At 29.5% G+C, this 24,350-nt stretch overlaps 1 protein-coding gene across 2 annotated transcripts in view; it reads left to right on the top strand.

The window, feature by feature from the left end:
* LOC113556438 (ionotropic receptor 40a) overlaps positions 1-19,881 on the top strand; it is a 33,148-nt gene extending 13,267 nt beyond the window's left edge. Inside the window, exons 2-17 of one of the 2 annotated variants that reach the window (XM_026961380.1) lie at positions 3,262-3,486; positions 3,602-3,781; positions 5,370-5,470; positions 7,579-7,674; positions 7,752-7,888; positions 8,628-8,799; positions 9,178-9,281; positions 9,369-9,462; positions 11,041-11,199; positions 12,513-12,657; positions 15,379-15,507; positions 15,757-15,857; positions 16,057-16,216; positions 18,255-18,351; positions 19,178-19,416; positions 19,595-19,881. In XM_026961380.1, the coding sequence (XP_026817181.1) occupies positions 3,372-3,486; positions 3,602-3,781; positions 5,370-5,470; positions 7,579-7,674; positions 7,752-7,888; positions 8,628-8,799; positions 9,178-9,281; positions 9,369-9,462; positions 11,041-11,199; positions 12,513-12,657; positions 15,379-15,507; positions 15,757-15,857; positions 16,057-16,216; positions 18,255-18,351; positions 19,178-19,416; positions 19,595-19,734 (2,169 nt within the window). In that variant the 5' untranslated portion in view covers positions 3,262-3,371 and the 3' untranslated portion in view covers positions 19,735-19,881. The remainder of the gene's footprint in view (positions 1-3,261; positions 3,487-3,601; positions 3,782-5,369; positions 5,471-7,578; positions 7,675-7,751; positions 7,889-8,627; positions 8,800-9,177; positions 9,282-9,368; positions 9,463-11,040; positions 11,200-12,512; positions 12,658-15,378; positions 15,508-15,756; positions 15,858-16,056; positions 16,217-18,254; positions 18,352-19,177; positions 19,417-19,594) is intronic. The other variant, XM_026961381.1, reaches the window with a different exon arrangement.
* The last annotated feature ends 4,469 nt before the right edge of the window (positions 19,882-24,350 follow it).

Here is a 24,350-nt window from a genome sequence, read left to right as displayed (position 1 = left end):
TAATAATCGTACATTATACATATTATATACGAGTACATAGGTACGCTATACGAAAGTGGCCACCATGTTACATGCATTTATATTATATATACATAATATATGTAAGCATGTACATAATGTATGAGCGTTGCAATCGAAGAAAACTACAGTTGCACCGCCGTCGCCGTAGCAGACGTCGTTCAATTATTATAATATGCACGTGCTCGTATATATGCTGTATTCTGTGGTATAATTAAAGTTGAAATGGTAATAATTTGAAACGACCTCCTCCGCGAAGGAAAAGAAAATTTCCCGTCAACTACCTGCAGTGAAAATAGTATAATTATACACACGCTTTTGTGCTGTGTACCGATGATATAATGCATACAATATACATTGTGTATAGGAAGATGCTAATTTTTTTTCCTTACTCGACAACTATTGTACAATATAACATATTATTATACGATTCCGTCTTGTCCCGTCTCGGTATATACATTATACTATTATAATATTATATACATTTATAATCGGGTACGGTATAATACTGTGAATACATTTTAATGACATCGATTTGAATCCACATGCGGTGGAAAGGGAGGTGGGCGAAAACCGCGGCCACAAATTGTTTATAAGTATAATATGGATACCTAGGTATAGGTATACCACATGTGTGTGTGTGTCTGTGTGTATTTATATATGCGTGTGTGTATGTTGTGTATTATGTTTCATCGAAAAACGTTGGGCGACTTATTGAGCCCACTCGATTTCTTAATAATGTGCGCGTATTATAATATTGTGCCTATATATTATTATTATTACTATGTATAGAGAGAAAACAAAGTGTCGATGAACGAATAAATATAAACGTATATTGGTGTGGTACCTACGCAATACGCGCATAGACCATTATATTATATACTGTACAAGCCGTTCGAGGGGTAAAAAAAAACTAGACCTGAGTGGTCTGTGGTCTGATGGACTAGTGATGGGTGGGCGGGTGATTACAGGTAACGCAATAATTCTTACACGGGTATTACATAATAATGCATATACCTGTGTACATATTAATTTTGTCACGCGTTTTTGCAACAGTACGCATGCGCGAAACGTGGAAAATGACGGAGAGGGAAAACTCATTAGTACCGGCAGCAGTCTGTGCGGCGACGACGACGGTAGATGGAATATTACTATATATATATATTATATTAACAGTACCTACCTATAACATGATTATTATTATTATTATTATTATTACTACTATTCGTTTGCGTGAAACACGCGCACCTTGGCAAGGGCGGTGAGTGACTACTTTATATATATATATCGGTAGATAGGTATATGTGTGCGTATATATATATACCTACGTCATCAGACGAAGGGCGAGTTTCTATACCGTAATAGTAATAATAATAATAATAATAATATGACTGCGGGAAATCTCACTATTATAATATATACGCGTATATATATAGAATAGCATTGTATTGTATATATACATATGTGTGTGTGTGTGTGTGTGTGCTGTGTGTAAGTACAGACATAGAGGTGTGGTGGTATAGAGCTGAAATAGAAGGGACGTGCGTGCTCGCACAAAAAAAACCATCCCTTTACACGCGCGCGAAAACCACGAAATATAACAAATCACGAGATTATTGCCTCTCACCCCTCCTACCGCACACAGTTCCACACCGTCTCCCTCCCTCCTATCCCGTCGCATTGCAGCGACCAAAGTTACCACCGCCGACGCTTTTTTTTTCTGCTCGGGTATATACGGCATATATATAATATGTATATATCGTACACACTCACATACGCTCATACCTCCACACATACACACACACACACACACACATATAATCGCGGCGTACGACGAATTCGTGTCGTGTTACACATATTTCTCTACGCACTATTGTATCGCGCGTTGTTATACATTGTTATTACTTATTGTATATATATTATAAGCACTCACACACATACACGTTGGCGTAAACACGTATAATATTATATACATGTATGTAGGTTGATACGGTAATTTTCGTGTGGCATTTATACACATATATACATACATGTATATGCGTACATCGATATATATGTATACATATATAGGCATCGGTTGCAGTATAATAATGATGTGTATGTATATGTTTATAATAATACGCCTGAATATATATATACATGTAATAGGGATATACGGACCGATGTGCTGAGAAAAAAAAAATGAAATCGCACAACATCGCGTCGGATCACGAAATCGTGACCACGCCTAAAAGCCAGAGTTTATATTTTAATAATATATTTATTCGAAATATACTATATACACCGTGTACACTTACTACTGTATATATATATATATATATTAATATATTACAGTGGTATATATACCTACTCGTATAATTGTGCGTGTGACATGTCGATATGATGGAGACATCGCCGAAATGCGAGTGCCGATGCTTTATCGAAATGAAAAAGCGCAAAAAGTTTGGGGACGCGTTTGCTGCGGAACACAACTGCTGCAGCAGAAACAACAATAACACGACGCGCCTACACATAACATTTTATTATTATTATTATGTTGTATTGTACGTTCTGAATATGGTACTCGAGCGCAACACACTATCGAGTCATCGGCATTATTATAGTAAACGATATATAGTAATGGCTAAATCTCGGGAATAACTATACATACGCGAGGGCGGCGGGTGGCTTAAATTCTTTTTTCAATGTGACGCGGTCTACACTGGTCATCGTACGTTACGGCGACGATGACACGCGACTACGTCTATCAATATTATATAATATTACGAAGGTACACTGCGTACGCGTGCACGACGGCGATTTTCAAACGAGGAAAAACTGAAAATTATTAATAACCGTATAATAATAATGTGAATCGCACGCGGCTATCGAAACGCCGCGTACACACACACGACGACTCGCTAGACTCATGGCCATTATATTATATATTATGTTTAATATTAATAATGTATACAATACTGACAGACTGCAGGCGATATTTAACCTCGCACACAGACATTACATTGTATATATATAAATTACAGGTATTTAACTAGTCAAGTATTATTATAGATATAATATGGCGTGCGCTCGCGAGTGAGTGAGTGAGTGTGTGTGTTGGACGCGGCAACACAATATTCCGCTCGTGCACTCGTCGTAAATATTTTACTTATTTATATATTTTGTGTGTGTGTGTGCGAGCGCGCGCGCATTTCGAGAGTATTATTGTTTTATTATATTTTCGTACCCGTGACACGGTAATAGGGGTTGCAATGAAATATGGACGTGTGTCTCGTTGCGGCGGTAAACCCGCGCGCGGTGGCGGCGATGACGATCGGTAGTACACCACCCGTCGTCTTTGTCGTGTGAAAGAGATGAGCGGCAGAGGACGAAAGAAGAACGAAAACCGCACACGCTTCACTTTCCGCAGAGGCATGGCCGCAGCAGAACGGTGCGTGCTCGCTCTGACGGTGTTCGCCGTCGTGCTGGGTACGTATATGAAGTGGGTTTGTGTGTCGTATACTGACCGTGTCCGTGCCGTCGTCGGCAATGTACGAGTATAACATATACATTATATATATTATGTATATTGTCTTGTGCCCAGCGACGATGGTGATTCCAGAACGAGACGACCACTCGAACATTTGGCGTCGTCAAAGGCGAGCTGTCGTCGGCGACGGCGGGTGGCGCAACCTCGATTACGGGAACTTGACGAACGCGATCCGCGACATCGTCGAGGCCATGACGGTCGACTGCACTTTGGCCGTTCACTCGGGTGTCGAGAGTATGCACGTATATATATAATAATATACATATACTGTAATCACAGATTTCTATATACCATACCGCAATTTATAACAACTATATGTATAGTAAAAGTACAACAATAATATTATAATAATATGGAAGAATGTGGCTATATCGACTATATAAATATAATATGTTATCATGAACTGCAATTATTCAGAGCCCGAATGCATGTTTTTCAACGCGATACGATGTTTTTTTATGATACGTGGTATTATGCTTAACGAGCATATAATCCGTTACATGGCATAATAGTGATTAACACTAATAAATTAACACCTCTCCTTTTCATTTAATAATAAATTCACTCAAATTCTGGTTTCTTAATGTTTAAAATATATACATAAATACTACGTTTTCGAATTTGTGAAATATTTTGTACTGCTTAAGTAGTGTCTTGTACCGATAAATACTTCTGTTTTTTACATGAGAACCTCCTTACTTACCGTGAAATAACTGTTAATTAAACTTAGGTTTTTTTTATTACAATTTTAAATGTTGATAGATAAATATTAGTTATAAAATAATCAAATCACCAAGGCATTCATATTTCCCAAATCCATATGGTCCTATTATCCTTAATAGTTAAATGATTCAAAAACTACTCATTAAAAAATTTGATTTTAATACATCAATATTTAAAAAAAATTTATCTGCTAGATAATGTATCTAGTATCTAGTAAACAAAAGTATTCGTTTAAAAAATATAAATTTGTTCACATTTGTATCTCCTCGGAACACTTCTTATAAAAAAAATAAAAAATCTAGAGAATTCGAAAATATTTTCTTTATGTATTACTGTAAAAGTAGTATATTTAAAAATTTCAAAAATCAAATTTTGAATAATTACGATATAACTGCGAAAATAAAAGCGGTGAGCATGTTTGGCGTATCATGCTGCAGTGTAATGTTCATTCATGGATCTGTTCAATCTAAAAGAATTTATAATAATATATACCGCGGTAAAGCGGTCTGACACAATGATGTTTATTAGGTATTATAAAAAATGTATGACTCTTCGACCTACGAAATGATTAAGATCGACCATTATGCAGACGCACGCAAGTCTCGCCTCGTAATAATATTAAACATCATTATTGTGTTACGATAACGTTAAACAAGTAGTTTTGAGGGGTGATAATAATAATAATAAGTGGTAATAATAATACCTATTTAATTTTCGATGGTATATTATTATTATTTAAACAAGTTGTAAACAAACTTATAAAATATGATAATATTTTTAATCCTATTGGATTAAGATTCGACGATTCGGGTATTTTGTTTTTATATTCACAACGCTTTTCCTAAAGTTTAATTCAACTAATTATTAATATTAATATGAAATACATTTTATATAGAAATACTTCTACTAGACATTATAAAACGATTTATTATTATAAACATTGAATTATATAATATTACATAAATGAATGAATTTAATATAAATGAATTGTATAGTTTATCAATATTGCATTATGTATATTTATATTACATAATGTTGTAACTTGTAATCTCTTTAATACGTATTATGTGTATATAATATTGTATATTTATTCATAAAGATGCTGCTGCCGATTTCCTGAGTAATACAATTAAGTCCCTACACGGAAGGGGTGTAACAACGACTCACCATGCTTTATTGACCGAGGATCACGTACAATCGGTAACATAATATTATGTATACTAAATAATATACAGACAAATATAGGGCTAATAGAAACTATATGGGGCATGCCGCGTAAGCGATTTTGAACGTTATTACAGCTATAATCAATATGGGTACCTAATACAGTAGGTAGTACCTATAACAAGTTATAACAATTTTTTAGTATTTTTTTTTTACTATACACATTTGTACAATTTATTTTTGTCGAAATAAACTCGATAAAACTTTTCATCCTAATTTACATTGAAATAAATGTAAGTATAAAATATCTTATACTATGCCTACAGACCTAAAACAGTATAAACCTACTAAAAGTACACTAATGTGTCATATGTACTCCATATGTAACGTAGTACGCCTAATTAGTCATCCATATAGAAGGATTTAAATTCCTTGTATTCCTTCTATTTACTATTGCAAGAGATTATCATCATTAAAAAGACACGTAGTAAGGCTTAGAACTCTATAACATAGTTTGTTATATATTTTAATTGATAATTTACTAAATGATTTATTGTATAGTAGTTGTTATTAATTAAATGTTTCTTTGAGTTTGCTCGTGTTGATGATAAATGCCATGTATTATTTTTTTAATACATAACTTTTTTTGAAGGAGTAGAGTGTTGATTTTATGTTGATAAACTCTATAGTGTGTATTTATAATGTCTAATTTATATATAGAATGAAATGAATGTTACAGTACGTATGTAAACAGGTTATTCATCAATATTGGTTACCCGCATAACTATATGCATTTTAATTTTTGAAAATTTTTGTATACTCTAAGACCTTTTTTCAGATACTTAGATTTTTATATTATGTATTTAAAGAAACACAATTCTTTTTTTAAAGTCAAAATCACATTTTTTCTGTAAATTGTTCAATACATTATATTTTTGAAACTGTTGTTGCATTTATTTATACATCAAAAATCAAAATTTGATTTAAATACGAGTAGATTCTGAATTATTAAACTTATGTACCAACTAATAATAATATAATACCAAATCTAAAATACATATGAAAAACCATATCTATAGTTTAATAGTTAAATTATATTTAAATGCTAATGCATATAATATATGTATTATTATTAATAACTATAATTTTCAAATACTCATATTTAATCCTATTATACTAATAATAATATTGTTTGAAAATATATTATTATTATTATACATCAAGTTCAATAAATCGGAAACTACTTGTTCAAATTTTTTCTTTGTATGAATCGACATTTTTTGAAAAATTATTTACTTAAAATTTATAAAAATAGATGTTTTAATTTTTTAAAAGAAGTTCACATTGATACAGAACAATCTTTAAATGGTAAACGAACTTCGTTTATTTGAAGATATGATGGTGTAGAAATATACTTAAAAATTTAAAAAATCAGAATTTAAATAAAATATGTACTATAAAACAGAAAAATGTGAGTGATTGTGCTCTCTATAAATCAGTATCACCCCATATAATTTTCATGCCAAGTGCGCAAAAAAACTATATATATATATATATTATGTACGTGATGTGTATTTTCATTAGATTAAATTGTTTATTGTAGTATAATGAATGATTTCCATTGTGTTTGTTTTTATCACAATTTTACTAAAATAACTTGACGTATCTATATTGTATACATACATATATTTTTTTTATAATATTAATGAATATTCATTATCCTATTGACCCAGTTTAAAATGTATGGTACCTACAATTCAAAGTATTCTATCGTTATCCATCACTATAATAAAACAATATAATATAATTGCCCTCCATACAACAAGCTATCCGTGCATCGTATTTTATACAGCAATACTAAATACTTATACAAATGCAATACTTGAGTGAATGGCTAATTATTGATAATAAACATGCTTCTATATCATTATTGCTTGCCAGTAATAATATACAATAATATAATATAAGTATGATAAATGTCTTTGTTACTGGTGTAAACTTTAAATGTATAATATATTATACATCATTGATTTTTTTCTATATCCCGATCGCGTTATACCAATATTTATGTAGTTTCGTATTCAAAGTATACATTCAATAAATTAAAAATGTATAAACAATAATTTATTGTTTTAAAAATTTAGCTGTTGGTTAATATCCGTCGTGCTGTAGCCGATGGACATCACACATCTTATATAGTACTATCGACGTCTGCGCTCATGGAAAACTTGCTGTCGGCAGTAATGTCAATATACATACAAATATTTACCATTTACTCGATTTATAATGCGACGGCAATTTTTTGTTTTTCACGCAGATCCGTAGAAGTAACTTGATGTCTCGGAACGTCGTGTACGTGTTCTTATGGTTACGGTCGCCCGTCAGTCGAACGTTCAAAGCTGATATATTGGAGGCGATGCGCGTGTGCGTCATCACCAGTCCCAGACCGGGATTGTGAGTGTGGCAGTCTTCTCATCAATAATAATAACAATATCGTTACACCAGTTCTTCCACCCTATAAGCTCCGACTTTCGGGTCACAGAGACCCCCAGCCGGCAGACTGCTGCTAAGGAGAAAGATATCAACAACATAACTTTTTCCCAAGACGCACATTATCTAATGGGCGGTGCAGCGGAGTTATTGCAATAAAATTGAAAAATAAATTTAGGGATCTCATCCCCTGACATATTCGCATCGTATAATGTATATACAGTACAGTTTTAATTTAATTTAAACACGCGTTAGTAGAAAATCGGCGTGTTTTTCTCATGCACGGTACCTAACTCGTATAACATAATATTACCTAAATATTGTATCTCGCATATAGTCGTAAGATTAAACCAATGGCGTGGCAAACTTGCAATTTTTTGGAAGCTATAGTTCAATAATCCGCTAAGGTATCAACCCACCCACCTAAAAACCTAATAAACGCATTTACTGTTATATTTTTAACTACCTATCGTAGTAAATACTAAATCATTATTCGTTGGCCATTATCTACCCACCTACCCACCATCCATAAAAAACCTAGAGTCGACCGCCTCTCAGTTATCCCTACAACCCTTCGCCAATAGGTTTGAACCTATTTATATACATATACTTTAAACTATAATATCTTGAACCGCATACGTATGATGTTCATTCGATTCATTGCAGACTATCTATAATGAATATCTCCGTTAATGTATTTTAGCTACCAGATTTATTACAGTCAGGCCACTGCTAGACCCGGATATGGATCAACATTGAAAATGGTAAATTGGTGGTCAGCAATGGATGGGTTGGTAAGGTTTCCGCTGTTACCACCACCCAAAAAAGTGTACAAGAACTTCGAAGGCAGATATTTCAACGTTCCAGTTTTACATGTACGCGTTATAAATAAACTAAAATTATACAAGAGTCATGAGCATTGAATATTTCCATACATAAATTCACGAAAACTATAAAAGCGTGCCACCTTAAATCAGTATACCTATCTATAACAGTAAAAATATATACTTAAAAAACTTAATCACAAGCGATGTACATAAATGTGTAGTCAAAATATTTCATTTCTTTACGGTTTGTATATACATTTAATTGTATAGACAACATACAAATATTTTTTTAATTTTTAACGTGTATTGATCGTTAAAGAAATACGAAGTATAAAAATTGCAGACTATACTCAGCTTGATCACTATTTTCCAATTTATCCTTATGTAATTTAAAAACTGTTTTAATTGATTATGTCTTATTCGTAGAAGCCGCCATGGACATTCGTCGAATATCTGAACGACAGTTTCCGAGTAGAGGGTGGACGTGACGATAAACTCATAAATCTATTGGCCGACAAGCTTCATTTCCAGTATATATTCATTCAAACGTTTAATTAAATCCATTAACAATAAGACATTTCCCACTAAAAATTATTATGGTATAATTATATACACAGATTCAGATACATCGATCCTCCTGATCGTACACAAGGATCAGGACTCGATCACGGATCATCAATGCAAGGAGTATTGGGTTTAATTTGGCAAAGGGTATGCACAATAAATTGTTTTTATAGTTTTATTTTTAACTAATGTCATAGGTATAATAATTTGAGTGTCATCGGTTTCTACCAAAAATGGGCTTTCCGTTTTCCGCCAGTTATAAATTAAAGAATTTAAAGTAAGTATCGTGATTAAGTTCATTTTTCGTGTTCAACACTTCACTTTCAAAATTTATTTTTGTGAATACTTTTGCCTTGCATAGTTAGTTAATATATCACCAAGACACCAAGATACTTTTTTTATCTTTGGACGCTTTACTATATTTAAAATTATTAATTTTAATTTGTGGGTCTGCGTTTATTACTAATTATTTTTTCGGACAAAATTGTTCTTATCTTACATTAAAATATATCACACATACTGTCCACTGATCAGTGATAACTACTCAACACTATAAATTCTAACAAATCCATAAAGTTTCAGTATAATAACAGAGACAGATTGGGTAATATAATATTTTTTACGTAGATAAAGATGCATGGGGATAAAAACCCTGTAGGTATATAAGATATATTATATATAGTACATCTCAAAATAAACCATAATAAACATAAGTCTAAGAAAAGTTTAAGATAACTAATAAGTGTCATGATAAAATAATATTGTTTGACTTAATTTTGTCGGTACAGTTATAATATATTTATAATATTATTGTAAATACTTGTATGATAACTTGATAAACGTCGTGCGTAATGATTTAAATAGCTGTAGGGGTACAATTATTATTTGACTGTATAGTGTATACCTATATACACATTATAATTACTAAAAAATATAATATTATTAAATCTTTAAGTGAGGGTTCTCAAACTTTAAAATTCTTTAATTTATAACTGGCAGAAAAAGGAATGACTTTTTTTCTAATTCGATGAAAAATAAAAAATGAATTTTTGGCAAAAACCGGTGACACAATCATATTATAATTATTAAAACCATTATATTATGTATTTAGATATTCTAACTTCTAAGCAAAGAAAATTGTTTTTTTATACTTTGATACTTTGATCCAATTATTATCATAAAATTTAAGTTTGTTATCTTTGTCATTCAAAGTTAGAAAAATTTTGTTATGGATAATTATTATGACAAGATAATTTATAACTAAACTACATTTTAGGGAGTATTAGTTTTACATACCTCTTAAGCACAAGACATATATATGTTATAAAAACTAATTTTTACATTTGATATATTATGTTTTATCGTAAATACAATTGTGGTTCAAGCAGCGTTTCAAAGACAGGATATCCCAGGGACAGACTCGCATTAGTCCATTTTTAAATGTTCATATCAGTGTTGATAGGAAAATTATTTTTTAATAGCAGTATATATAGACACTTATATTAGTAATTTCAAATTTGAGAATTGTGATGTTATACACTATATTACGGTTATGACTATAAAACACAGTCTTATCAAGTTTATGTAAGTTTAGTTTTTTGTTGTATAACTTATCCACGCGAAAGACAAAGATAACAAACTAGATGATTTGTGTGACGTCCTCTTAAATCTTAATAATCTAGACCCAACAAATTATTATAATTATGAAATTATTGAATACTAAAGGAAGCAGATTGGTTCGTCGGAGATTTATCTATAACATACGAGCGCAATTTGGTTGTGGATTTTTCATTCCTTACATTAGTTGACAATGAAGCTTTCTTGACACACGCACCTGGGCGTTTAAACGAAGCATTTTCACTCATAAGACCATTTCATTGGTCGGTAAGTTATACATCATAATACGCATTATATTAAAATACGAATTGTATTCTTATATTATATAAGATAATTCATCAAACATATTCGAAATTTTTTTTTATTTAATAATGATAATATTCAAATTCTAATACATATTTGGAATTTTTAAATAGCAAACTTAAAGATCATATTTTGAAATTTTTAAGAATTGTTGTACTACTTAAAGAGTATCTCTTCCATTTTTTTTTTTACTTTAATAGTTTAGTAATTAGTTTTTTTGAAAATGTTTATCTGGCTTATTCAACATTTGAAAGAGTAGAGCTTCATTTATTAAAATGTTTATCATAAGTATAATCATCTTTAAAAATGATTTTACAATAATATAAAATAGAATAATGTTGGATTTAATTTTGATTATACTGTAATATTTTTAAAAATTATACATTTTAATAGATAAATATTAATTAGTAAAATGTTCAAATTACTATAGTCCCCGTGTCTTCTAAATCCATTATCATAGGCCTATTATCATTAGTACACAAAGTTAAATAATTTAAAAACTACTCGTTCGAAACTTAATTTTTATACGTTAAAATTTTCAAAAAAATGTATTGTAAAATAATTTATAGTACAATGTACAAACGGGAGTTCTCTTTTGAAAAATAAAAATTTGCACTTTCACAGAACACTCCTTTAAGTAATGCAAACAATTTTAAAGTATATTTAAATATTTCAAAAATCAGATTTTGAACAATTGTATTATTGGAAAAAAGGGGATGCGTATAGTTAGTGATCAATCCTGTTTAGCATATATCACTCAATAAAAAATATATATATAAAACCAAAATATTAGAAATCTTTAATCTGAATATTCTGAAAAAAAAACACACGAGGTAAATATTATATTGATGTATACCTATACTATGAATATTATTTTATAAATATTATTAATGTACTACTAAGTGGTTTTGATATAATATTTTCAACTATATTTTAACCAAAAAGGGGGATGGAGCTAAAGCAAACTTTAAATTAAGACAAGGAAACGAATTGTCTACTCCACAAAAAACTATAGTCTCGATACCACGCCTTAATAAAATTGATTTATTTTATTATATTTCATACAACGAACACTAAACTATATTAAATAGAAAACTGTAATAACATACTTTTTACAAACCATGATAAAAGTATATAACTGACTTATAGTTATAATATGCTTCGTACAACGGTGATTAGAAAAACGATTATACCCACAACTATAATATTATATCTACGTAATAGAATACAAATTATCAGTAGTTTCATCTACTCATAGGTGTACTTGGATTGTTTAGGTCTGGCCATTGATATTGATAACAGTAATTTTTTCTGGTCCAATACTTTATATATTGGTCGACACGACTGATGGCCATCCCCAAGGAAAATCTATGTTATATTGGAAGTGCGTATGGTGGTCTGTTACTGTGTTTTTACAACAGGGTAATGTATTACATTAACTATTATGAAATTACATTATACGCTTATTTAATATGCATGCATCACGTTGTCAGTTTAACTGTAAGCTTATATTTTAATAGACGCTAAACTTCAGTAATATAACTATAACCATTTGTTTTAACAATTTTAAATATGCGCTTTAAAGTATCAATTTATATTTATAATATGTATATTAGTATATTGTATAAATAGAAATAAATCTATTACGTCATTTTGTATAGGCAAGACCCTTTTTGACCAAAATCATACCCTTTCTTTTTTAGCTAAACAAATATATTACATAATATGTATTTATATTTTTAATACCGTTCTATATGACGTATAATATAAAATAAATAATAAGCTTTTCGGTTTGGTCAAAAACGGTTATGCCCATCATTTTATGCATACCACCGGTACTCGGTATTATACTACCATATACTTGTATTATATTTTATAACGACCCTGTATAATAGTTTGCAGGGTATTAAACACAATATTATAAACTATATAGGCATATAATAATATTATGGCTAATGCTGTGTACAAATAGATTTTCTCAGACTTCATATTCGTATGTTTAAAGTGTCAACAATAATTAGAAAACTTTGCAACATAATATTTTTATAGATATAAATAAAATCTGGTATTTTCAAACATAATTCGTTTGATGTAAAATAAATTAAAATACATGTTATCCGTCAATTTTTTAGGCAAATAATTTCTTTAATCTACTGAGAGATTAAGAAACCAGTCAAAGACACTAACTGTCTCCGTATAGATATATATCGGTCGATTCCGTTTCAATGTCTTATTGTCACTTATCGGCATGGTTGTCTATTTGACGTTGACAGTTAACACATAAACACACATACACATATATATATATAGGTATTAGGTTGGTACGTGAGCGTTCAATGAAAGTAATAAAAATGAAGTGCAAAATTGGAACAAAAAGCGGCACAATAGAACTATTATATTATAATACATCATATTGCCTGCAGTCATCGTATTCCGTTTTTATCACGTGAAAGGAACATTTAATATACACTTTTCTGAATGAAAACGTTTCTCTGCTAATAATATCGCGGATAACATATGTTCGGTGGCCTAGGATTTCTATTAGTCTTTTAAACAAAAAAAAAATAATTGCACCTATACATAATCCAACATATAGAAAAATTCAAAAATTTGCTGTGAACCGCTGACGTAATTTTATACAATCTATGTACATTATGATGTTCAGTAATTAAATAAAATCATATTGTATAATCAATTTTAAATAATTTTGTATCCCTGTCAAACTGATTTAAATATCAATCGTTCAGTGGTGTGTAGCATAGGCAGTGTAGCGAAGGGCTTACAGGATCCCCATGGGCTTGTTTAATATGTCAATAGAAATTTATTTTAGAAAACAATAATAATTGTCGGATTATTCGCCATTGTGTTTAAATAACTACGTACCTCTGCAGGTTGGTCAATTACTATACTTTTCATAGTTTAAATAAAATATACGTATACTTAGCAGAGCCGCATTTAGGGTGGTCCAAAAGAACTAATTGCTCTGGATGTGAATATTTTCATTAAATGTACTCAAATAAACGATGAAAATATATTTATAAGCTTAAATTAAATTTTAATGGTTATTAATTTTACTGCAGTAAATTATCAACATAAATATTACACAAATAACTTTTATACTTGATAATATCAATGATGTTTAAACGTTTTTGATAATTACATAGTCATAATATAATTTGGAATTTTAGAAGATAACATTGGACCTATCTGTTGATATATTTTCTGTGACGTATAGACTGTAAAAGAGCTCTAACACCTTGGAACTTAGGTCTATATTATCATGATTACAGGATGAAAATTATCAATCATTATTCATTATTCTTGTATCTTAAATCAGTGACAATGATATGATAATAACTCACTGACGATTGTTATTAATTAGTTGTTACTTTTTTTTATATTGTAGGTATATTGTTTAAGTGGAAACAAATTGAAAACAATAAATTAATTTTCGGACGATCACCCATCGATAACAATTTTATGAATATTTTATAATGATTGACCTCTTTGCAGGTAACTACAATATTGATAGGTTCGAAGTTTAATTCGCACGGCTTACAGCTATTTGTCGACCTTCGATAATGGATAATGGAATCCAAATATAATTCGTAATATATATTACTTATAATATTTAAAATTAAAATTAAATTGTATTCAAAAATATAAAAATAATATTATTAATTGTTAAGTTGACTTATATTTTATTTTCAAAATGATGGAAAAAAAGAAATAAGTCATTAGTTGTATATAAGGTATCACTAAGATAAAAAAAAAGATCTTCTAAGCTTTAATTTAAGGGCAGGGGCCGTGAAATTTTTGAAAATTTACATTAGAACAAATTAGGTTGGGAACTACTGTTCCAAGAGCTATTTTAAGAAAAATTATTTAATCATTTAACAATAATATGTACATTAACAATATGTGATTAACCTAATTTTCCCCAATAATAATAAAAATACCCAAATACTTTAAACAGTTTAAATTTAAAAACCACTTCCTCTTTCACATTTCTAATGGTTTTCGAAAGTCTTTCCTTGCGCTCAACTGAACCATATTATCATAACATTCATAACGTTGATAATATTTTTTATATATTATTTCTTTTAAAATTGTCTAACTATTGATTGATAACTATCCTAACAGCTGCAATTATTCCATCAGAAAATAATAAAATCCGATTTGTCGCTGGTTTATTAATGTTATCAGTTACATACGTGATTGGCGACATGTATTCAGCTAGTCTAACGTCAATACTAGCAAGACCACCAAAAGGTAATTATTTTTAATTACTTTTTTTATGACTATTTAACCATAATTTTGAATTTGAACTATCTTCTATAAAATAAACAAATGTTTACTGTACTTAAATAATATGAGTATATATGATTAATAATACTATATAACAATATAAATAAGTAAATATTGTTTTATTAAAAAAAATAACCAAAAAATGTGCTCCCGGTATTGTAGTTAGAATACGTCATGTTTAATGTCTTCAAATAATTCTTTTATCGTTGACAGAACCGCCTATCAATACATTAAATGAACTGTCGGAAGCTATGCGTGATTCCGGCCTTCAACTATTGGTCGAAGTTCAAAGCGCCTCGCAAGCAATGTTGGAAGTAAGAATATGCATTCGTTTATGTTATGTACGCACTTTTGATGAATACTCGACTGAAATATTATTATATTATTGTGTATACTCATCGTGTACCTAACAATTAATTAAAATGTATACACATACAGACACTCAGAAATACATGCGCACACATAATATACATATTTATATCAATTGCATACTTAACCGCGCGAAACGTTTAGAACGGCACTGGAGTATACGAAGAGTTGTCACAGCTCGTGACCCGTCAACGAGAATATCTTATAGGGTCTACCGAGAAAGGAATGCAATTAGTCAGGGACAACAAGAATTACGCCGTTATAGGAGGTCGAGAGACGTTCTACTACGATATCAAACGATTTGGTAAGACACCAACAATTATGTGTGACACAAGATGAATGAATATTATTATTCACACTATTTAACGAAGATATTAAAGCCGCTACAGATAATATAATTAAGCACGCCGCATAGATAATAGATATACAATAACGATTAACGTTTAATTATGAAGTGATCACGGTTGCGTCGAGAGCATGCCACACGCCCATGAATTGTTTGTGATAACTGTTTTGCGCGAAAAACGCAACCACTCGGACAATGCCGATAATACCTACATCAAAATAATATGATTGTGGACGGTTCTTATCGAGGCGACCTTTTTATTAACACAATTACGGACGGTTACAGTATAATAGTAGACGGCCGAAAACGACACGATTGCAAACAAATGTTGCCAAACTTATAAATAATGCTTCGATAATATGGAAATTCTGAGCTTATTAAATGAGTGTTAATGCAGAGTATTAATAAAATGAGTTATAACTTATAACGGTTATAAAAATTACAAAAACATGTTACGATATTTAAAAACAATTAGTTATCATTATAGAGGAAAAAAATATAAATTTAAATGGGTATATCAAACGATTCTTATTTTAATTTGTACAATATTTCTAATACTGTAGTTTTTTGATATTAAACTTTTTTCGTAATCATAATACTCTAGATTATAACACGACGTCAATGTGATTATATACATTAATATTATCACTCATAATTTGTATCAACATTATCATTATTATTGTTATTAATATTGTGTGGTTCACGGTTTAAGATATACTTAACATATAGCATATAGAAGGTTTATAGTTTATCTTAAACCGTGGAGTAGTCAATCCTCACATGAGTTATCCATACGAGATAAAACGATCATAAAATTTATAATCCCTGGTCTCGGTAGACTGCGTCGCACAACTTGATAACGTTACACTTAAATTGTGTCCACAATCGTGTGATTTGTTGGGTACAAAACAATATCTTTTATCACATATAGTGACAGTCCGTAATCACATTGTGAAAAAGGTAAAGCGTCCGCAACTGTGTTTCACTCGTCATACAATATAGTTATAGTCGAAATACCAAATTTACCTAAATACGACACATGAGACAATTTTTTCTGTGTCAGTGTTTATTTTTTGTAAATCGTTAATATGAAAAAAATTGTCTAAAAACACAAAAATAATGATTTCAAAATGATAATTAGATATTTACTTGTTTCATTTTGATGATAAATAAAAAATAAAAATGCTACGACACGATATTAAATATTGTATATTTATCGTTTATACATTTGGTTTATTAATCATAACTTCAGCGTATCTCACATTCTCACATTATGGTGCTTTAAATTTTTTTTTACACGTAAAACTATTTTTCAATATTATATCATAATTTATACAATCAACAACCAACTATTGTATACTTACACTGAACTACTTGTAAGTCACTTGGAATTATTTGGTATTAAAAATATATTCTTAAAATTTTAATTTTCGTCAAAATTATATTCAAATTGCCAATATAAAACCCCTTAAAAAGGAAATATAATATTATGTATGTCGTCCTCTTGTCGATTTACCTGTATAAATTATGAATTTATGGATCGCGGTGGAAGTTAATGCCTTTTATTTGTAATAGAAACATTTAAAAATTGCAGAAAGATCCACAAGTGATTTAAATTTCGTATTTTTATATATATTTATGTTATGTATACAATTTTATTTGTTGTTTTGATAATTTATCATAAATATTCTTTTGCGTGTGTTTAAGGCATAGTGTATAGTTTTTTATGTAAATTTATAATTTACATTTAATAAAAACATATTAATTTAACGGTTAAAATGTTTAACCTATATTTGAGTTATTGCTACTTTTATATTAAGTATAAAAGTAACAATAATATGAGTTCATAACTCATAATAATGGGTTTTTTTAAGAGCTTTCCCTAAAATTCCTTTACCTATATACGACATTTTTACACCTATAAATTACACGAGATATATGTATGTAGCTACTCGTTTAAAATGCATAAATATAATATGTTTTTGTTTATACGCAGGTGCCCAACATTTTCATCTAAGCGAAAAGCTAAACACAAGATATTCGGCTATAGCATTTCAACGAGCGTGCCCCTACAGAGATAATTTTGACGACGTGTAAAGTAACATTTTTCATATATACGTTTTAAACGCATTTAATACACTAATTATAATAATTCATTAATCGTAGTCACAATACAGCATTACACTATATAATTGAATGGTGTTTCGAAGTTCTACCTGTAACCGATAATCAAGATTCAGGATAATTGCATTATTAGGCTCTGTCCTACGTATATACGCGAACAACATGTGTACCAAGTGATCCATTTAACAAGATACTCAATTATTTCAAAAACTATTATTGTTTTTAAAAATATATTCTTGTAGTTTTTCTATTCATAAAAATCTAATTTTGGAGTTAAAATATTTAAAGTTTAGACGAGTGAAGTTGAATTGTAAAGATGTATCTCGTAGAGTGGTAAAATGGTACTCCACTCATCAAAAATGTACTAATAAAGTTATATAATAAGTTTATAAAACTAAAACATAAGATATTAAGATAATTGTCTGAATTTAATTTTAATAACCAAAATACTTTGAATAATATTCTGCCTAAAAATGTATATTGTAATCATTCAAAACATTAAAAACTTAAAAATGATTACGATGAAAATAGTAAAAACATATTTTTTTTTATTTTATAACGACTAATTAAGTAAAATAAATATTTTCAGAAATATTAGTGTTTTCTAAAATTATGAATACTTACGTTAAATGAAACACTCTATTTATATCATAATGCTGAAAAGCTATATAAAAATATGTTTTTAATATAAATTGGGCAGGAAATTCGTACGAAAACGTGTACCTACCTATAACATATATTTGTACAAAATAACACGTTGGTTATAACATAATTATAATTTCAAATATTATTTAGGTTGATGCGACTGTTCGAGGGCGGTATTTTATCAAAAATCACCGAAGAAGAGTACCAGAAACTCAATGACAAGCTGATGGGATCGGAAAAATTTGACGCGGCGTCTGTGGTCATAGAGCCGGTACTAGAAGGATCAGAGCCCCAACAAGAAGATGACGATAAGCAGTTGACCATAGCCATGTCCATGAAAACTTTACAAGGAGCGTTTTATGTGCTGGCGATCGGCTCGATTTTAGCAGGTACGCAATTATTGATACCCATGGGCTATATAGATAAGGTAATCGTATAAATATATAATATTAATATGTATAATATAGATCGTAACAGGCACATTTTCCTTCAATTTCCACTAGATATAAAATAATACCTATATCACATAATCTTACATACAACACTAATCGACTTTTTTATATTCAGGGTTTTTGCTATTGATCGAGATGAGGTCGCATGACAAGTGGAAAAACGACAAACGAATAAAACGCATCAAAGCTCCATTCGTCTACAAACAAAAAGCACCCATCAAATTCCAAAACAGATTATACGATTTAAAAGAATGAAAAACGGTTTTAAAATGTCCTTAGTAAAAATTATTTTCAGCATATTAGCAACGCCGACGCGTAGTTTCTTACATAAAGGTATATTAAACTGTTTAGTGAACATTTCTTATACACAACGCGTACCTACATTATATTAAAAATAGTAAAATAATAAATAAATAAATATCTCATCTAATAGCTCTTTATTTAGATAGATAAATTATTTATATAGGATAGGTATAAAAGTATAAAGTTATTGTCGTGAATAAAATATTTACATAATACATTATACCAACAGTATTATTTAATATAAGTAGTGTTTTGTTTTGTTTTTTCTTTCTTTCTTATAAGGAATTATTATGCAAAACAAATAAGATGATATGCATGTTCAATTTATCTTGATCTGGTATAGAACAAAACGTTTGACAGGTTATATCTGTTGACATGATCGATTTTATGTAACTCTGCAGGTAAGTGGGTATTTATTTTATTATCTATGTATAAATATATAATATTATATCGTAGAGAGCGGCTTTTTAAGTTTTCAAATATTATATTTATTGGGTCCATCGAGATTTATTTTTTATCCATTTCGGTGGCTTATAATTGAGTTGTTAATCTATTGGTAATTTAAAATTGTGGTTCTTTTGGATTGTGATCTGTTCATTGTTCGACTACATTTTTTATCCGTGGTCTAATGTTCAAAAAATATTAAAATCGTAAACTTAAAAACAAAACGCAGAACTATTAAGTATTAAATATATATATATATATTAATATTTCAACTACTCTTTTACTAAATTTATATGTAATTCTGAATTTTAAATTCTAGACAATCAAAGTATTGAATGACCTATATTTATGGATTTCAATAGGGATTAAAGAACATATATAAATAAGACTTTTTATTAATTTCCATAAAATATTCAGTCTCACATAAACGGGTGATATAATAATATTACACTATTAAGTGATTATCAAATCATATATTGTATTGAGTTTTCTCCACTTTGAAGCTTCACATTTAAAAATTACACTATGGACGTCTTTACAGGAGTAAATACGCATGTGATTTCGTTGTGATTTAAAGGTCTGTCAGCAGGATTTTGGAAGTAGTAATTTAATCTTAAATGGTGGACAGTAATGAGACAGAATAACCCATATACCAATTCTCAAACCACAATATATTATGCTCTTGATGTTTTTATTAGACGTCTTGAATTGGTGACATTCAATAAAAACATTATTATATATATATATACGATTGATCCTACTATCCTAGGGCGAAAGCCGGTGATCCGTTGGGGGATGAAAGTCTAACGGGCTTAAATTATAGGTCGACGCGACGTGTCACGGTGGGACGACAAACGTCCAATAGTTTTTCCTGTATATAATATGTATACAATATATTATATATATTATTTACGTTCTATATAAATGGTAATATATATATATATATATATATATATATATAAGTATAGCCATATAAGTAATATAGGTATACGAGTATATATATATATATATCCACGTACATAATACATATATGTATCACGTATAATATGTGAACGGAAAATCGGGCGATTATCTGACGATATTTTTTAGGGTTTGAACATTTTATATTTTTCTATATCGAAATTCCTACATTTGAAAATGTTTTCGTTTATTCATTCTTACGATTTATTTTAAAAGTATTTTGCTGTTTAATATTGAAAATGTATTCAAAACGTATGTAACAAATCAATATTCAATATTGTACATAATATAATAATTCATGTGAAGAAAGTATGCCGATTACTTAATTAAAATAAAAACATTTTGTATATATCATTATTTTTGTATAATTTTTAGTTTTTACTTACACTAATTGCTTATAAAATATATATACCAGTCAAGTTATACTGCTATAGTAACGTATAACTAATTGTCTATGATTTCGTCTGTACTTCCAGATCAGTGGAATTGATAAAAAATAATAATTTTAAAAAAAGGAAATTAATTCTTAAATAACAATGTTGTGTCTTAAATGTTTACGATTATTTAATAGAGTATTAACATTTTAATAATTATTATATAGTATTATAATATATATATATAGTAATTATAAAATTATAATTATAATTAAAGTATAATAAACCTATATTGGACGGTATAACTAAAAACTTACATCATAGATTTAATGTGAAATGCGTATATGTATCAGTCGCTTCGTGTCTAGGCCTTTTATTCCTTCAACAGTCTTCACCTTTTGATATATTTTATAACACTTATAAAATAATTACGATTAATATTATAGAAAGGATCAGCCTTTTTGCGCGTTGCCGAATGTGCCGAATGATAAGCTACAAAATAATATTTATTTTTATTTTTTATACCATGAATAAAATTAATTTTTTTTTTACAAAGAATAATTTACACTTAAATCGGGTTTACAGATACGTTGTCTGTCGTTCCGTGTGGCTCTTATCGTTTTTTGATTGGTCAAGGTAATCATGGTGTCGTTCTTTAACCATGATCTACCAGAAAATTCCCAGAGTTGGGACGAGATCAACATTAAACACGGCAGGCGACATAGCTGCATGTAAATTCTCTGCTTTATGTAGATACATTTTAAATTTATATGTTTAAACTCCAATTTATTTATGTTAAACCTTCAAATCGCAAATATTGATTTTCGTTATTATCTATTTTATTTATAAACCTTTATGAGAGATAGTAAAGGCCGTCAATTCACACTTTACAGAACATCCACAGTGCAACAACGTCACGTAAGAGTATCTCATCAGTCATCGCTATTTGTTTATTTATATTATCGCAATATTTACATAGACTGGCAACGTTTCATACCATGTCTACATAACTAATAAGTCGGAACGAGCACCTATGGTTACTATTGATATAACTTTGGTATCGATGGAGGATATACCTTAACTTTGGGACGCTATCCCGTGGATATTTATTATAGGTAATGGCGATGGCCTATCCATTCCTCATTATCTATGTATGAATGATATAAGGCTAGGGGAACAATAATAAATAAGTTATTATTATAAATATATAAATTTAACAATAATGCGAATACATTATACCATTGTCACAATCAAATTCAAATTTCGATCCAGATACACGTTCTTCTCCTATAATTTTAATCACTCTTTTTTCCTCATCATTGTATTTTATTGAAGTTGCAGGACCTCCACCAGTAGTAATAATCTTATGTTTTTCCTCAGCTGTTTTTTCCTTTGCCCTTTTCTTCACGTTTTCCCATTTCTTCTTAAAAACTTGGGCAAAACGATATTCTCCATTACTTGAAGCATTGAACTCCTGCTCGATCTTCTCCCAAGTTTTGAATTTCATTATATGATATTCAATATATATATTTTTTGTATTATTGTAGATGAATACTATATAATAATTAAGGCTGGGATTTATATGTAATAAAAAACCAATAATATGTACATATATATAATTAAAATGGCCAAAATATGTAATATAAAATAAAAAAAAAAACGAAAATGTAAACAAAATATGTAAAAAAAATGCTGAAATTTTACAAATAATGTTAAAATATGAATTTATGACGAAATATGTAAAATAAAATATGTTTTATTTTATTGCAAATCACGTGAAATGAATTTATCATTTGCAATACTTAAATTATCATGTTTTAATAAAAAAATGTATTACATACAAATCCCAGCCTTAATAATAATATAAGTTTATTTAGTTTATTATTAAAATAGAACTCACCCATTTGTATTCACATCTGATTTTTTGCATTCAAGTACATTTTATTTTTATCAACATAATGTAATATCCATTTTTTTTTATTTTGGGTAAAATTTTGGGCTCTTTTAGCCATTTTCTCATAAACATTAAAGAAAGTAGGTACAAAAAATAGAACCAGTACTACATTATTAAACATTATCAATCAAATTATTAATTGCATATTATTCTATATTAATAGAATAATTATCACTTCCACTCACGATTTAAGATAGTATTATCTTAAACCGTGTTTCCACTCGACTAAACTGATCCTGAGCCACCGTAACCTACCGCTCACATTGAGCCAACCTGTTGTAAACTACAGTTCAATTTTGAACCACCTTTGTACCACTTCAATTTCAAACCTAACCGAGTTCAACTGTGAACTAAAGCTTAAACTATTATTGTACCCCTATCCCATAGGCTATATCGTTTTGCAATTTATCTACAATAAGTAATATTCCATATCATGTGCCTAAAGGTATTTTTTAATGGTATTAATATTTACCTCAAGACTCGATGAATCTGTGAATTTTAGTTAATTAAAAACATTTAACTATCATACCACCAACGCCTATCGTGTAAATGGATACGATTTATTTCGCCGCCGCTGTCATCTCGCTGTCTTGGCGTGTGTGAATCGGATATTAACTATATAATATTATTTCGGTCTGAATTCGTCAGCCGCCCGCGGTCGTCGCTGTCGACAGCACAATAGAACGACGTGTCGTAATGATAGTATATTTAGCGCCGTGTAAACGCCTCTACGGCCGTGATAGGTATATGAAAGACGACTCAAATTAGGGAGGATAACTTATCTCGATGTCCTCGCATCATATTCCCTAAATGTGTATGCACAATCACACACATGT

Source organism: Rhopalosiphum maidis, chromosome 3 (assembly GCF_003676215.2).
Source record: "Rhopalosiphum maidis isolate BTI-1 chromosome 3, ASM367621v3, whole genome shotgun sequence".
NCBI lineage: Eukaryota > Metazoa > Arthropoda > Insecta > Hemiptera > Aphididae > Rhopalosiphum > Rhopalosiphum maidis.
Note: the sequence above shows the minus strand (reverse complement) of the source record. Positions and strands in the feature narration are given on the sequence as shown.